This window comes from Arvicanthis niloticus, chromosome 12 (assembly GCF_011762505.2).
Source record: "Arvicanthis niloticus isolate mArvNil1 chromosome 12, mArvNil1.pat.X, whole genome shotgun sequence".
NCBI classification, from domain to species: domain Eukaryota; kingdom Metazoa; phylum Chordata; class Mammalia; order Rodentia; family Muridae; genus Arvicanthis; species Arvicanthis niloticus.
In genome coordinates, this window is record NC_047669.1 from 23,573,714 (window position 1) to 23,590,686 (window position 16,973).

At 38.7% G+C, this 16,973-nt stretch overlaps 1 protein-coding gene across 1 annotated transcript in view; it reads left to right on the forward strand.

The window, feature by feature from the left end:
* Positions 1 to 16,973, forward strand: part of Polq (DNA polymerase theta) — a 109,721-nt gene that overhangs the window by 23,859 nt on the left and 68,889 nt on the right. Inside the window, exons 10-11 of the mRNA XM_034515555.2 lie at positions 15,668 to 15,804; positions 16,768 to 16,972. Coding sequence (XP_034371446.1) covers positions 15,668 to 15,804; positions 16,768 to 16,972 — 342 coding nt within the window. The remainder of the gene's footprint in view (positions 1 to 15,667; positions 15,805 to 16,767; position 16,973) is intronic.

Below are 16,973 nucleotides of genomic sequence, written 5' to 3' on the forward strand. Positions count from 1 at the left end.
TTGCTTCAGATCTCCTTATCCAGTGTGTGACTAGTTGCTAAATGGTAGTCAGTGTTTACCACTTTTGAGGGAGTAGGATCTGGGAAATGAAGTCTAAAAGTGAGGTGGACTAAAGTCTCAGGCAATAGCCAACTTTCTTCAGAGCATCAGACAATATATAATCTTAGTATTAACAAGAGTCACCTGCGTACAGTGTACAGCCACGAGGACAAACCTCACATGGCAACAGCCACGTTTCCATAGAGGCATATAAACAAAGAATAATAGTCCGTTGTAATGAGTAATCTGAAGCAAATTCATTCTTATCTGCTACGCCTGGGGACACAAAATATAATTTTTGAACAATTCCATGTCTTGAAGAAAGTGAAGTAACAAGATTCTTGCCATTTTCTTAGTGTTCTCACAAGTGCTCAGAATTCCTCTCCCATGACTCCATTCTTGGACCGTATTCTAAAATTTATTTTCTTGTATACACTTTCTTCCTTTGTTTCTATCCTTAATGGTTTTCCATAGTGTATGCTTTGAATTTTTTCTATTATAAAGCTTACATAAAATATAAAAGACTAATTAAAGCTGATAGTAAGTGCTCTAGCCAGGGAAGCAGATGACAAATTCTAGTATAAAAAACACAATTAATAGCCAGAACAGTGGCTCCACTAGAGCCCAGCAGCTCTACCACAGCAGGCCCCAAGTATTGCAACGTAGCCGAAGCACAGGAAAAAGACCTTAAAATAGCCTGTGTGAGTGTGATAGAGGTCCTTAAAGAGGAAATGAACAAATACTTTAATTTTTTCAAAGCCTACTTTTAATGATGGTTCTTAAACACTTTAACCTCCTATCTAGCCTGCTACCTACCAGAGGTAATGGTAAAGAAAGGTTTTTATGATACGGGGAAAGTGGACCTGTTTGGAAATGGTTCTTTGGAGTATATCCCATCTGGGTTGTCAGGAAATAAGCAGTTAAGTTTGTAGGTCAGCAGCAGCAGCTCAGTCTACTTGCAAACATTTTGTGGATATACCAGCAGTCCAGTGTTGGTAGAATCTGGATAGCAAACACAAATCAGCAGTAATGGCAAGACCTAGCAGAGACAGCCAGGCCTCAGCTTTGGCTGTAGTCAGGAGGAGGGACCAGGGCCAACAGGAACACCAGGAAAAGTTCTTGGGTGTGCCTCTCTTAAGGAAGCAAAGAAGATCAGTTAAGAAGTAAAACCAATAAGCATTGCACGGCTAGTGCTATAGGCAAGCCCATTCAAGTCTCCATCACTGTTTGTTGAGTCCTATTTATTCTTCCTCCAAACATCACATGTCCTCCTAAGGCTTTGCTTCACCACGTGTCTTGCTTCACCATGTCTTAGCAAAACTCTAAGTGAGTCTGTTTTAGCAGGCATCACTGCCAATTGGCCCAAGTCTGCAGAAGCAGCAAGAAGCTACCAGCATACCACCAGAAGTTTTTTTGGTGCAGTTTCTCTCTATGGAGTCCTAACAAATGCTGATCAACTATTCAGTGTAAGGTAGACCAATACTTGCATGTCATTAGTAAAGAATCCTTCATCATGGGTCCTTTCATGTGCTTGCTTTAGCAGAACATCCTATCACCTGTGTCTGCTTCAGCAAAACTTTCCTTCATGAGTTTGCCTTAGAATTTCACCAGTGTCTGCTTCAGTAAAATGTTTCTTCACGTGTTTGCCCCAGCAAAACAGCATCCAACACAACCGACTTTCCAAAGAATCCTTAAGTTTCCACTTTATATCTTAAAAAAGAAATTTATAAAAGCACAAACAGTGCAAAAAAAAATGAAGAAAACAGTTCAAAACCTGAAAGTAAAAATAGAATCAGTAATCGAGGCATGGTGGTTCATGGTGGTCTTTAACTTGAATTGCAGCATTCAGGAGGCAGATGCAGCTAGATCTCTGTGAACTTGGGGCTACACAGAGAAACTCAGTCTCAAACAACACAACACAATACAACCAAAGTACACAAACAAATAAATAGATAAAATCAATAAAGAAAACCAAAAACCGAGGAAAGTCTGGAAATGAAAAATCTGGGAACTTAAAACAGAGGTAAGCCTCACCAGCAGAATAAAGAGATAGAAGACAGACTCTTAGATACTAAAGATGCAAGAGAATAAATGGATAGCTCAAAGAAAATGTTAAATCTAGAAAACAACTGGGTTGAAACATCCAAGAAATTTGGGATACTATGAAAAGACTAAATTTAAAAATAATAGGAATATAGGAGAAAAAACCCAGGTCAAAGGCACAGAAAATACCTTCAACAAAACCATAAAAGAAAATTTCCCTAACCTAAAGAAAGGAAAGCCTATCAAGATATCAGAAGTATACTGAACACCAAATAGACTGAACCAGAAGATCATAATTAAAATACTAAACTTACAGAACAAAGAAAGACTTTTAAAAGTTGCAAGAGAGAGATTAAAATGTATAATACATATGCAGACCTGTTAGAATTACATGACTTCTCTTTTTAGTTTTTCGAGACAGGGTTTCTCTGTGTAGCCCTGGCTGTCCTGGAACTCACTCTGTAGACCAGGCTGGCCTTGAACTTAGAAATCCACCTGCCTCTGCCTCCCAAGTGCTGGGATTAAAGGCATTTGCCACCACTGCCTGGCATATGTATGACTTCTCAATGCAGAGTCTAAAAGCCAGAAGAGCCTGGATAGATGTTCTACAGACTCTAAGAGAACACAGGTCACAGATGCCAGCCCAGACTACTATATCTGGCAAAACTTTAAATAACAATAGATGGAAAAAACAAGACCTTTCATGATAAAACCAAATATAAGCAATATCTGTTTATAAATACAGCCTTACAGAAGGCTTTAGAAGGAAAACTTCACTAAAGAAGTTAACCACACCTGTGGAATAAATAAACTCAGACCAGCAAATATAGAGAGAATATACACCCTACAACAACAAAATAACAGGAATCAACAAATACCACTCAATCATATCTTTCAGCATCAGTTGTCTTAATCTCCCAATATAAAGACAGACTAACAGAATGGATTGGAAGACAGGATCCATCCTGTGGGGAGCCGACAGAAGGCGGCTATCATCCTTTCAGCCATCTTGAGCCATATACCCTGATAAGAGATTTGATTACAATAGCCTGCAACAGCTGAGCACACTCTGATAACATCTTGTATTAGATACCCAGGATTTTCCCTTGGGTGTGTGAGACTTAGAGGTGTGTGACTTAGAGATCAGATTTAGAGACAAGACCTAAAGGCATGATTAAAGGCGTGGCTTAGAGGCATGGCTTAGAAGTGAGACATAAAAGGCGAGAGGCAGACAGGAGAGTTCAGAACAATTTGGAGTAACAGAGATTCAGACACTGCGAGTAGGAGTAGACAGACACTCGGGAGAACAACTTGGAGTAGGAATTAGGCATTGAGGAAGAATTATTAGTTATTAGGAACTTGGCACTTGGAGGAAGAACAGAGAATTAGGCATTAGACATTAGACACTTAGCACTTGGAAGAAGAAACTTGGAACTTGGAGGCACTAGGGACTAGGAACTAGGGACTAGAAACTCAAGACTTGGGACTTGGACCAGGAAGAGAGACTGAAGAATAAACAGGATTGAATCACACTCTGTCTGGTCTCCATTCCTCGTGTCCATCCTCACTCTCTCTCTTGCTGAACCCTGATCCACAGACTGAAGCAGCTTGGGGCAGTGCGGGCTCTAACAACTTAGCCCCCAAGGCTTTTGGTGTGGGTCCCACATTGATAGAGTAGTCTGAGACATTTTGACCCCCAAACGTGGGGTAGTGTAGTCCTCAACATTTCTGGCCCCCAAGCGTAGGGCAGCTCAGGCTGCAACACCATCCTTCTGCTGCATCCAAAAATATCTATCCTTATCATCAAGAGTAGACATCACCTCAGGGTAAAAGGATGGAAAAAGATGTTATAAGCAAATAAACCTAACAACTAAGCTGTTATAGCCATTTTAATATCTGACAAAATAGATTTCAAATAAAAAATAATCAGAAGAGATATGGAAGAACATTATATACTTGTTAAAGAAAAAAAATCCACCAAAGAGACATTGGCATTCTTAACATTTATGCACCAAATAAAAGAACACCCAGATTTACAACAGAAATACTCCTATATTTTAAATCACATACTGACCCTCACAGATAGTGGGAGACTTCAGTATCACACTCTAACCAATAGACAGGACAACCAGAGAGAAACTAAACAGAGAAATACTGGAACTAAGATATTTACTGGATATTTTACTGAAATACAAAAGAATATATCATCTTCTAGGCGCCTCATAGAATTTTCTTCAAAATTAGTCTTGTACTTGAACACAAAGCAAGTCTCAACAGATCCAAGAAAATTGAAAAAACTCCCTACATTCTGTTCAGTCACCACAGATTAAAGCTTGACATAACAACAACAAAAAAAACAAAAAAACAACAGAAACCATACAAACTCATGGAAAATGAACAGCTCAGTACTGAATTAAAAAATGACTCAAGATAGAAATTAAGACTTTCTAGAATTGAATGAAAATGAATACACAACATACCCAAACTTACAGAACACAATGAAGGTGGTTCTAAGAGGCAAGCTAAGTGCCCACATAAAAATTCTGGATAGAGCTTATACAAAAAGTTTTAACAGCACAACTAAAAGCTCTAGAAGAAAAAAATCAGACCCAGAAATTGTGGATAGTAAGAAGTAGTCAAACACAGCTAAAATTAGTAAAAGAGAAGCAAACAAAACAAAAAGAATGAAATAACAAGTTGGTTCTTTGTGAAAATTAGATTGACAAACCTTTACCTAAATTTACTAAAAGGTGGAGAAAGAATATAAAAATCAGCAAAATTAAAAATGAAGTTAGGTATATAACTACTGACACCAGGAAAATTCAGAGAATCATAAGGATTACTGGAGGTATCAACATCCCTAATCTCACACTGTACTGCAAAACCATAATAAAAACAGTATATTGTCACAAGAACAGATGTGTTGATCAATGGAATAAAATTGAAGACCCACACATAAATCTACAAACCTATCTATGGATATCTTATTTTTGATGATCCAGAGATACACATTTTAAAAAAGAGCACCTTCAACAAATGGTGCTGGCCATATTGGATAGCTACATGTAGAAGAATCCATATAGATCCATACATACCACCCAGCACAAAATTCACCTCAGATGGATGAAATACTCCAGGATAAAGGCTGAATCTGATAAAAGAGAAAGTTAGGAAGAGCTTTGAACTCATTGGCACAGAAAAAGACTTTCTGAACAGAACACTGTTAAGACAGGCAATAAGATCAGCAATTAATGAGACCCCATGAAACTGAAAAGCTTCTGCATGGCAGGCAAAAGACATAGTCACTTGGACAAATCAGCAGGCCACAGAATGAGAAAGATTTTTTTTACCCACTACACATTTGGTAGAGGGCTTATATCCAAATATATAAAGAACTCAAAACCAACCATACAAACCAGATATCAAGTAAACTATTTAAAAGGTGAGGTATAGATTTAAACAGAATTCTCAAAAGAGAAAACTCAGATGGTTGAGAAACACTTGAAGTGTTCAACATCCTTAGCCATCAGGGAAATGGAAATCAAAACTATTTTGAGATTTTATCTTATACCCATCAAAATAGCTAAGATTAATAAAACAAGAGACAGCTCATGTAAAATAAGGGGAACACACATCCATTTATAGTGTATGTGGAAACTTGTTCAGCCACCATGGAAATCATTATGGTGGTTTCTCCGAAAGCTAGAAATCAGTCTTCATCAAGATCCAGCCATGTAACTGTTGGGCATATCCCCAAAGGATGCTCCATCTTACCACAGAGATACTTGCTTAACCATGTTTATTGCTTCTCTATTCATAGTAGCCAGAAATTAGAGACAGCCTAGATGCCCCTCAACAGAAGAATGGATAAAGAAAAGGTGGTACATTACACAATGGAGTATTACTCAGCCATTACAAAGAGTAAAGTCATGAAATTCACAGGTAAATGAATGAAACTTGAAAAATCTTGAGTGAGGTATTCCAGACCCAGAAAGACAAAAATGGTGTCTTATATATGGATATTTGCTGTTAAGTCAAGGATAACTATAGATTAAGGGACTAAGGGGACAGATCTTGTTAGGAAAGAAAAATCGAATAAATAGGTATGAATGGATTGGGGGACGGCTGGAACAGGAGGATCAGGTGCGGAGGAGGGGCGAAGGAGATGAAGTAGGGCATACAGTGGGAGACAGCTAAAATTTAGGATATTTAAGGGGTAGTATGGAAACCTAATACCATAGAAACTTCATAAAACACAAATATGAAGGCAATCTACATGAAATCACCAAATAATGGGGGAGATGGAGCCCTGGGTTTGGGTTATATCTAATTGAGATTTTGGCCAATAACCAAGGATGTTATCAGGACTATAGGTTGCTCTCCACAAACTGACAGTAAGGCCCCATTGCTGAAGACAACGCCTACACAACTCATTGAACATGGAGAAGTTGAACTGGTGCCTACATAAAGTCAGTGTTCTCGAGACTTTGGTACAGGAAGGTAGTGTGAATACTACCAAAAGGGAAGTAGACCATCCCAGACACAAATCCTTTCATCTACATGCCTTTTGATCGTCCTGCCTACAAGATATGCTAGGGCAATGGTAGTATATAGCCTGTAAGAATAACCAACCAATATCTGATTTGACTTAAGGTCTACTTCATGAGATGGAACACATACCTGACAATGCTTGGATGACCATGAACCTAAGAATACATAACCCAGGGACCTAGGGGAAAACCAAACACCATTGTTCTAAGGGGAGAAAAAAGTAATTTAACAACAGGACTCTTAATGACATTCTCCTATACTAATAATTCAGTGCCTTGCTCAGCCATCATCAGTGACACTTCCTTTTTGGCAGATGGGGCCAAATACAGAGATCCACAGCCACACCATATGCAGCTCATTTTTGTTTCATGTAATTAGGTTGCTGATATTAGTCTAATTTTAAGCAGAGCTACTGCCTGGGTTCCATTTTCAGAGCAAATTTGCCTGAATTCTGAAGTGAGACAGGGTTACTGTTTGGCCACTACAGTCACATTTTTTTTTTTTTTTTTTTTTTTTTTGGAGAAAATCTCATTTATTTAAATTTATTTTTTAGTGACTTTTATTTACATTTCAGATGCCATCCCCTTTCCTCATTTCCCCATTTCCCCTCCCTAGAAAACTCCTATCCCATGCCCCCTTCTCCTTTTTGCTTTTATATAATTTTTTTTAATGTTAATCAAAGGCTTTATAAGTTTGGTAATGCTCAATATCAATCAGAAGTGTAACCTAATACCCAACCTAGATATATCAACTATCTTTGACTGGTGGAGACATGTGAACATCTGTCTCCATGTCTGGCCATCTTTTCTCTTTCTCTCTCTCATCACCTAGCTCCTCCTTTCCTCCTCTTCGTCTCCTTACTCCTCCCGCCTTAGCTCCTCCTACATATCACCATTGCTGTTAAAAAACTTTTCTCTCAAAAATACAGTTAGAGCATAACTATACCAATTTATGTCAGTAAGGTGCAAGATAGACCTAATACCCAGTCCATCATTTTGTTGACTAAACAGAACCTCTGTCATCTCTCCTAAATAAAAGACTTAGTTCTGAACCTGGCTTTTTTTTTTCAGGGCTTTAGAATGAATGTCAGCTGAAAACCATCCTTTCAAATCTTTTCTCTCAAAGTAAATAGCAAGGATTGGCTATGAGACTATAAGTTTTCAACCCCGTCAGAAATCCAGAATGACTGAGTTAACTGAAATTATGGGAAGCACAAAGCATAGCTTCTAAAACTTAGCCAATTTATGGAGACTGCTGAACACCTGGACAGTCCCTATACTACAAAACTTCGGAGCATCTGATCTTCAGCCTTCTGGCCCAGGATCATCTGACAGACCTAGTGATGCAGAATTATTAAGGGCTGATTACTCTGTCTTGGCAGATATAATCAGTCGACTATTCTGCAAAAGTGCATCCTTTTCTGGACAGTAATTTGTCTGTAGATGAAAAGAGGCAATTCTTGCCTAGTGGCTGTCTCACCACAATTGGAATAACTTCAAAGATGCTCAATTTCTTAGAATCCAAGACAGGAAGCTGTCAGGATCAGACAGGTCTCTAATCAAAATGAACATTAATACAGAAATGTTTATAATGTCAATTCTGTGGATTTCTGATGTTTTGAAAACCAACTATCCATGTAAGTCAATCTGGACTGTTGTCTGTTAACTCCTCTCAGCTATTTCTAAATAAAATATAGAAAACACCCTACCAATAAACTCAGAGCTATGAATTTGCTATAGGCCCTTAACTCACAGGTTAACTATCTCAAATCAGTTTAAAAAATTAAAGAAGGACTGGGTCTAAGCTTTGTATTCCTAAATGTGTTATACAGGCACAGTGCCTATGATAGTAAAAATATTCATCTCACTTTTTTTTTTTTAATAAGAAGCTCGTACCAATGAAAACCTTAAATTTGAAATCAAAGTAAATTTTGTACCATTTAAGAAATCATAACTTCATCTTAATAACAATTATACATATTTCTACCAGTAGGTTATGGCTATGCAATAAATCCTAGCTAATCCTCACTGTTCCACCAAAACCATTACTTTTCCCTAGAAAGACAGCCCAATATTAGCCACCTCAGTCCCCAAGCCCAGGGAATAGGGGCACTGACTCTTCATTAACTTCTTCAAGCTGATTATGGGTGTTGAGATATTAGAAGAGGGGTGGGGGGAAGAGTAAATTGATAAGCCTCTGACACTGTGTCTTCACTGCATCCAGCTGGAATTCCAGGACATCAGAGGTTCGAGCAGGTCTGCTCAGCTTGCCTGATGAGTAGATACACCAAGGCTATGTATTCTGCAATATACAATTCTTAAAACAAATTTTAGTATCAAGATAATTGTTTGTTTGAATTCTGGAATCTAGTCTTCTGGTGGCCTGCCTCTGTCATGTCTAATCCATATAATTTTGGGAGTTTCTATGAGGATGTGCTCCCACCATCCTCCCATTTTTGCCTTCCTGCTTTCAAATTTCCCAACATTAGGGAATCTAAACTTTCAGGCATGAAGGTCCTCTACTTCCACTGATGCCTAACCCCTTATCCCATCCCCCCTCCTCCAATTACTATGAGGGTGTGCTCCCAACATCCTCTCATTCCTGCCTCTGTGCTTTTGCAATTCCCCGACACTAGGGAATCCAAACTTCATGTACCAAGGCTGTCCACTTCTACTGATGCCTGGCAAGGCCACCCTCAACTACCTATACCATGAGCCCCTCCCTTTGTGTTCTTGGGCTGGAGGTTTTAGAATGGCTAATCCAGCTTGTTTCTTAGGACCATTTGCTTTAAAAATTGTTTTCCATCCTTTTATTCTAAGGTAGAGTCTTTCTTTGCACTGAGGTGGGTTTCCTGTATGTAGTAAAATGCTGGGTCCTGTTTATGTATCCAGTCCATTAGCCTATGTCTTTTAATTGGGGAATTGAGTCCATTGATGTTAAGAGATATTAAGGAACAGTGATTGTTGCTTCCTGTTATTTTTGTTATTAGAGGTGAAATTATCTTTGTGTGGCTATCTTCTTTTGGATTTGTTGGAAGAGTGTTACTTTCTTGCTCTTTCTAGGGTATAATTTCCCTCCTTGTATTGGAGCTTTCCTGCTATTATCCTTTGTAATGCTGGGTTTGTGGAAAGATACTGTGTAAATTTGGTTTTGTCGTGGAATATCTTGATTTCTCCATCTATGGTAATTGAGAGTTTTGCTGGGTATAGTAGCCTGGGCTGGCATTTGTGATCTCTTAGGGTCTGTATGACATCTGTCCAGCATCTTCTAGCTTTTATAGTATCTGGTGAGAAGTCTGGTGTAATTCTGATAGGTCTGCCTTTATATCTTACTTGGCCTTTTTCCCTTACTGCATTTAATATTCTTTCTTTGTTTTGTACACTTGGTGTTTTGATTATTATGTGATGGAGGTATTTCTTTTCTGGTCTAGTGTATTTGGCGTTCTATAGGCTTCTTGTATGTTCATGGGCATCTTGTCCTTTAGGTTAGGGAAGTTTTCTTCTATAATTTTGTTGAAGATATTTATTGGCCCCTTAAGTTGGGCATCTTCACTCTCATCTATACCTATTATTCTTAGGTTTGGTCTTCTCATTGTATCCTGAATTTCCTGGACATTTTGTGTGAAGAACTTTTTGCATTTTGCATTTACTTTGACAGTTGTGTCAATATTTTCTATGGTATCTTCTGCACCTTAGATTCTCTCTTCTATCTCTTGTATTCTGTTGGTGATGCTTGCATCTAAGACTCCTGATTTGTTTCCTAGGTTTTCTGTCTCCAGGGTAGTCTCTCTTTGAGATTTCTTTATTGTTTCTGCTTCTATTTTTAGATCCTGGATGGTTTTGTTCAATTCCTTCACCTGTTTGGTTGTGTTCTCTTGTAATTGTTTAAGGGATTTTTGTGTTTCCACTTTAAGGGCTTCTACCTGTTTACCTGTGTTTTCCTCAAATTCTTTAAGAGTGTTATTTATGTCCTTTTTAAAGTCCTCTATCATCATCATTAGAAGTGATTTTAAATCTGAATCTTGCTTTCCTAGTAATACAGGGAATTCAGGACTTTATTTTGTGGGAGAACTAGGTTCTAATGATGCCAAGTACCCTGGGGTGCTGATGCTTATGTTCTTGCGCTTGCCTTTTGCCATCTGGATCTCCTTAGTGCTACCTGCCCTGTCTCTGACTGGAGCCTGTCTTTCCTATTATCTTGGTTGTATCAGAAATTTGTGGGGTGGGTGTAACTATTGGGGTTAGAGCTGAGGCCCAAAATCTGCTCAGTGCTCAGGCGCAGACAGGATACTGCCCAGGTTAGAGCTCTGGGAGCCCTGCTTCCTCTGGGTTCTTAGAGATTGGGGGCAGAGCTGCAGCCCAAGATCTGCTCAGTGTTTAGGCGCAGACTGGAAGAAACCAGTGCTCCAGGCTGGAAGTGACTTCCTGTGTCCTACTGGGTCCCAGTTACTCCCTGTTTGGGGCAGACGTTGCCGTCTGCTTACCTAAGATACTGCCCAGGTTAGAGCTCCTGGGAGCCCCGCTTCCTCTATGTTCTGTGTGATTGGGGTCTGAACTTCAGTCAGGGATCTGCTCAGTTCCTGGGCCCAGACTGGAAGCCACTACAGTCACTTTAAAAATACACTCTAGAGTATACTTCTTCCCGATCATCATTTGAGACCTTCGTTGGGCTCTGTGCTGGCTAGTCTTATGTCATCTTGACACAGCTAGAGTTATATGAAAGAAGGGAACATCAACTGAGAAATGCCTCTATAAGATCTGACTGTAAGGCTGTTTCTTAATAAGTAATTGATGAGGGAGGACCCAACCCATTGTGGGCAGGGTCATCCCTGGGCTGGTGGTCCTGGGTTCTATAAGAAAGCAGGCTGAGCAAGCCAGGGGGAGCAAGTCAATAAACAGCATCTTTCTATGGCCTTTGCATCAGCTCCTGCCTCCCGATTCTTCCCCTGTTTGTGTTCCTGTCCCGTCTTTTTCCTTCAGTGATGGACTAAGATGTGGAAGTGTAAGCCAAATAAACCCTTTCCTTCACAGCTTGTTTTTGGTCATGGTGTTTGATCAAAGCAGCAGAAACCCTGAGAGGCGTTGGTACCAGGATAGCAAGGTATCACATGTTTTGGGGAAGATTGTGGAAGGACTTTGGAACTTTGGGCTAGAAAAGCCATTGAGTGTTGAGAGCTTAGTGGGCTGTTATGTGAGAATTTGAAAGATAAGAGTGTTAAGAGCAATGCAAATGATGGGGGTCTGGCTTATGATGTTTTTCAAAGGGAAGCAAAGACTAACAGACCAGTTGTGTGAAGAATCTGGAGCTGAAGAATCAGCTGTGATTAAGAAGAGACCAGAACCACTAAAGTGAAACCTTTGCTTTGCTGTGACAATGAATTCTGGAGTGTTTATATTGTAATGTTGATATTAATGTGTGATCTTGGGAAAGAACAAGAAAGGAAAGGCTATAGCTCAACAGTGATGTGGTTTGGTGTCAAGTTGAGAAGAGGCCAATTGTGCTGGCTAGTTTTATGTCAACTCAACCCAAGCTAGAATTATTTGAAAGGAGGAAACCTCAATTGAGAAAACACTTCCATCTTCATAAGAGTATAGGGCATTTTCTTAACTAGTGATTGATGTGGAGATCCCAACCTATTGTGGGTGGTGCCATCCCTGGGCTGGGTTCCATAAGAAAGCAAGCTAAGGAAGCTATGGGCAGCAAAGCCAGTAAGCAGCACTCTTTCATGACCTGTGTATCAGCTCCTGTCTCCAGGTTCCTGCTCTGCTTGAGTTCCTGTCCTGACTTCTTTCAATGATGGACTATGATGTGAAAGTGTAAGTCAAATAAGCCCTTTTCTCCACAGCTTGCTTTTGGTCATTTGCTTTTGTTGTTTCATTGCATCAATAGAAACTCCAACTTGTTCAAGATCTTTAGGATGGGACCCAGTATTAGATGGATTTGCTGCTCAGTATGAATGGGACCGGGTGCAGAGATCAGTGAAATTCATAGTTGCGATTGGTTCCCTGCCTCAGCAGGATTGTGGAGTGTTTTTGAGGCTGAGCTTTGCATTGGTTCAACTCCAGCCTCTGCCAGGACTGGTCACTGCTCTTTGCTAAATTTGCTGTGGTGGTTTCTTTTTCTTTGTGGTCTTAGTAAGTGTGAGTTTTGAGGGTATGGCCTGGAGGCTTAGGCACTGGAGAGCTCTGTCAAATAGAACCTCCCATCACTTCTCGAGTAACCCGCTTAGTTTTGTACGTGGGATCTGCTGTTGGCTGGTACTTCTTGCTGGGTACCACTCCTAGCAGGTGCATAGAGCTTCCACTGAGGTCCCATGTTGGTCACTGTGACTTCTGCCCTCTTGTTTTGTTTCTATGTGGTCTCAGGTCTAAATGTCTCATACTAGTGAAACTACATGTCTGCTTCCAGTTGTCTTTTTCTTTTAGAGAAACCCTGAGTCTGGAGATTCTTCTGTGTAACTGTACTCATGATAAAGAAGTGGATGATAGAGTAATAATATTTGTCTAATCTTCTCTTGTAGTTTTCATTAGGTATTGTTTATGATGACTTTCAATACATTCCCAAACTCTTGTTTTTACAGAGCTCTGGCGGTCTTGCCAAGGTACACATGTCAGGGTATTATTGGTAATGAGTGGAGGTAAGATAATAAAGACTGGTAACTCCTATTGCACAAGACAGCTTGCTGATGTCTTGTTTGTTTGTTGGTTGGATTTTCAAGGCAGGGTTTCTCTGTGTAGCCCTGGCTGTCCTGAAACTCACTCTGTAGACCAGGCTGGCCTTGAACTCAGAGATCTGCCTGCCTCTGCCTCCAGAGTGCTGGGATTAAAGGGATGTGCCACTGTCGTCCAGTTTGTTTTACCTTTATTATTACATTCTTTGTGATCTTGCTTTGTGTTATTTATTATGTGTATGGGTTTTTGAAGGAGCCAGAGGGCAGCTTGTGGAATTTCAGTGAGACAGTAGCTGGTAAACTCTCGCCACATCACCTATGCATCATTTTTAAACACCATAAGTGAGCACCATTGAACTCATTTTTCAGGTGTAATAACAGCCAAGTATACCATGCAGTCTTTGTATACCATGCAGTCTTTGTATACCATGCAGTCTTTGGCTTACTATTTTACAAACCTGGTAACATAGAAAATTTTAAACAAGTGAGATAAATACTTCAATCCTATATTGCTTGTTCATTATTAAAACTCTTTAATAGAAATTTACGTAGCCTGATAAGTTCTAGGCAAAGATATATATGTGCATATATACATACAAAAGTGTATGTACATATCCACATACATCTGCAACGTTGTATTTTTAAAAAGCTAATTTAAGTGTAATATATCATTTCCTGACTGAGAAGTTTCATCAGCTAGTGAGAAACACTGACTACAAAGAACTGTTGTACCATGTATTTAGGCTTGCGAATTACTCAACCTAGGTTGAAATAACAACCTAACCTCTAAAGAAAATGTTTTTCCTTCTCTTGATATATTCTTCTAATAGCAAAAAAGAAACATTTGTATAATATGCTTTCAAAGTCAAAATTATTAACGAAATCTCACTAGTCTTCAAAAATAAATACAATTTTCTTATTGTTGAATTCCTCAGCTAGAATTTATACTTTAAAAAAAAAAAATCCCTTTGGACTACCCACTTAGCACTTCAAGTTTCCATTCTGCAACTCTGGCAAATGGCTCAGTTTTATTGGTTTTATAGGAATCACATTTTTCAGAATTTGCTATTATCTCTGTACTAAATAGAAGGAACTCTATCAAATATCAAAAACAACTGAATGAAACATTCAGAATATGTAATACAAGGAAGAAAAAGACAACAGAGATTTCTTCTTCACTATACAAGTGAAATACAACCCCTTTCCTGCTGATAAAGTAACTGTCTAGGGAATGGAGTTAGGATGGCCCACCTTTATTTTCAAATAAAAACCTAGTGCAATAGACTGAATTATTATTTTTATTACTGAAACAAGTGTCTTCATGTCTTCTACTTAAAGATGGCACTTGTAGGTAGTCTATACTCACCTCATGTTTACTTGAAAAGACTCTTAGACAGCAGTTTAATCTTTTTTTTGAACAGCATCTGGAGCTACCAGAAAAGTTACTATTTAAATATGTTAAATCACTATGAAAATTAAATGGGCACAAATGTCTAAGAATACTTATAAATTAAAATATATCTAAAAATTCAACTTAAGCAAATACAAACTATCAATGTAACAGTAAGTGTTATGATTTTAGGAGCTTTTGGACTGAGTTTTGCCATTATACATAGATATTATTTACATTTGCATTTTACTTTGTAGGTTTCAAAGTTCCTCTAGTGATTACTTAGCTATTTAATGATGCACCAGCCAATGAAGGAAGAGAAAAGGCCATTTCTCTAATTCTTTATGTTCTATAATTGAAGGTGTTAAAGATTAATAGGAAAATGGAATATAACATCTATTTGGTCTTAGTGTGTTAATTTTTATGTGCATGAAGTCTTCATAGGAAAGGAGTGAGGCCTGCCAAAGCTGTTAGGTGTGGGGTCTTACAGTGATTTTTAATAAAGGCCAATAAAGTGTGGAGAAATAAGACAAAACAAACGTTGTTTTTGTATGGGGGTGTATCCTCAGGGAAGCTAATGAAAGAGAAGTGTTATTTCAATGAGGTGGGTTTATATAAACATCTCAGTGCTGGCCTCTGTCTATAATGATCCTTGTGACTGATAGAGGAGAGAGCAAGAGAAATATGTTTCCAAGGGACATCTGTGCCTTGTTTGTATCAAGGTAGAAGATAAAAAGTTCTATTTATGTTTGTTGCTTCTCTGGCCTTCAGCTGAAAAAATTCTGAAAGCCAAAGCAGCAGTATGGTTTCTGGTAACATTCTGATTGTCTATCCGGAGTTCAGAACCATAGCTGTGACTTACAATTCTGCACTCCTAGCAGCCTCTAGCATCTCCTGTCTCCTCTCAGTAAGTCAGACTTCTGGAAAACAGTGCCTTATGGACATGGCTTAGCATTATCTGTTTTTGGTTGTAGGTGAAAGTATCCTAGTTTGTAAGAACTCTGAGAAATCCAAGGGCATTGCTCTGCTTCAAGGATCTCTGGAGCCTGTGCACAGCTGTCTGCAGAGACAAGGAGAAGTCACTGCTAGCATGATACGAGCTATTCTGGAGGTAGGAGTTCAGGAAATCATAGTTTACTCTTTTATACCCACCAAAAATTGAGTATGTCAAAAATATGAGGTGAGTTTTCTTTAAGAACAAGATGGTTATATTTTATAGCCTTCTCAAGTGTGATCTATTTCTTACATATATTTAAACTTACATACATATATACATAGTTCTTTAGGCTCTGCTATTAGGCTCTGTTAAATAAGTTGATAAATACATTCTAATACATGTACATATGCATGTACATATATACATATTTATATGCCTATGTATATGAATATCTGGTTATTTTTGGAGTTGAATATAGCAGCTAGCATATCAATATATCTTAAAATGATTAAACAACCAAATGGCATGTAATTCTTTTTAACTTTTTTTTTTTGTAGTACAGAGAATTGAACTCAGCTTTGTGTACGCTGTGTGTTTAAAGAAAAGATGATAAAATGAACCCCTGTTGTAAGATTAAGTCAAGTTATATATAAAAAATGCTTATAGTAGGGCTGGACCTGTGGTGCATGCTTCTTATTCTAGCATACTGGAGACTGAGGTATGAGCTTCACAAGGTTGCGGCCAACACACTAAATACTAACTTCATGTTTTTCTGCTCTTCTCATTCTTCTGAATGGGATGTAGTCAAGAGTAGTGTTTCCACATGTTCGTGTGTTCTAGAGGAAGGAGCAAAGTATTAGACTCACGGGTGTGAAGCATTACTGTCTCCTTTATATATATGAGTAGTTCCCAACGTTCAGGTGCATTCTTTTTTGTTTATAAGGAAATATGATATCTACTCTCAAGGGAAATGTTACATTGTCAGTTGGTATCATCTGTATTTGTAATGTGTGAAGACAAAATAAAGCATCTCTATATAAAGACTGAAGATATTTTAAGAAAGTAAAGGCATCTTTTATGTCCCGGGCTCTATACACCTTATAAAAATTATTGAACTTTTCAAACATTTTCTCTCAGATAATCGTCAGTGGGGTGGCAAGTACGTCACAAGATATGCAGACTTATGCTGCCTGCACATTCTTGGCTGCTGATGTAAAGGAAGGGAAGCAAGGGATTCAGAGAAATCCAGATGATGTTCAGCTTGGAGCAATTGATGCCTGTGTGACATGGCTGTTAGAAAATGAGTTCATCCAGGTGGCAGAGCCCAGTGATGGCACAGGAGG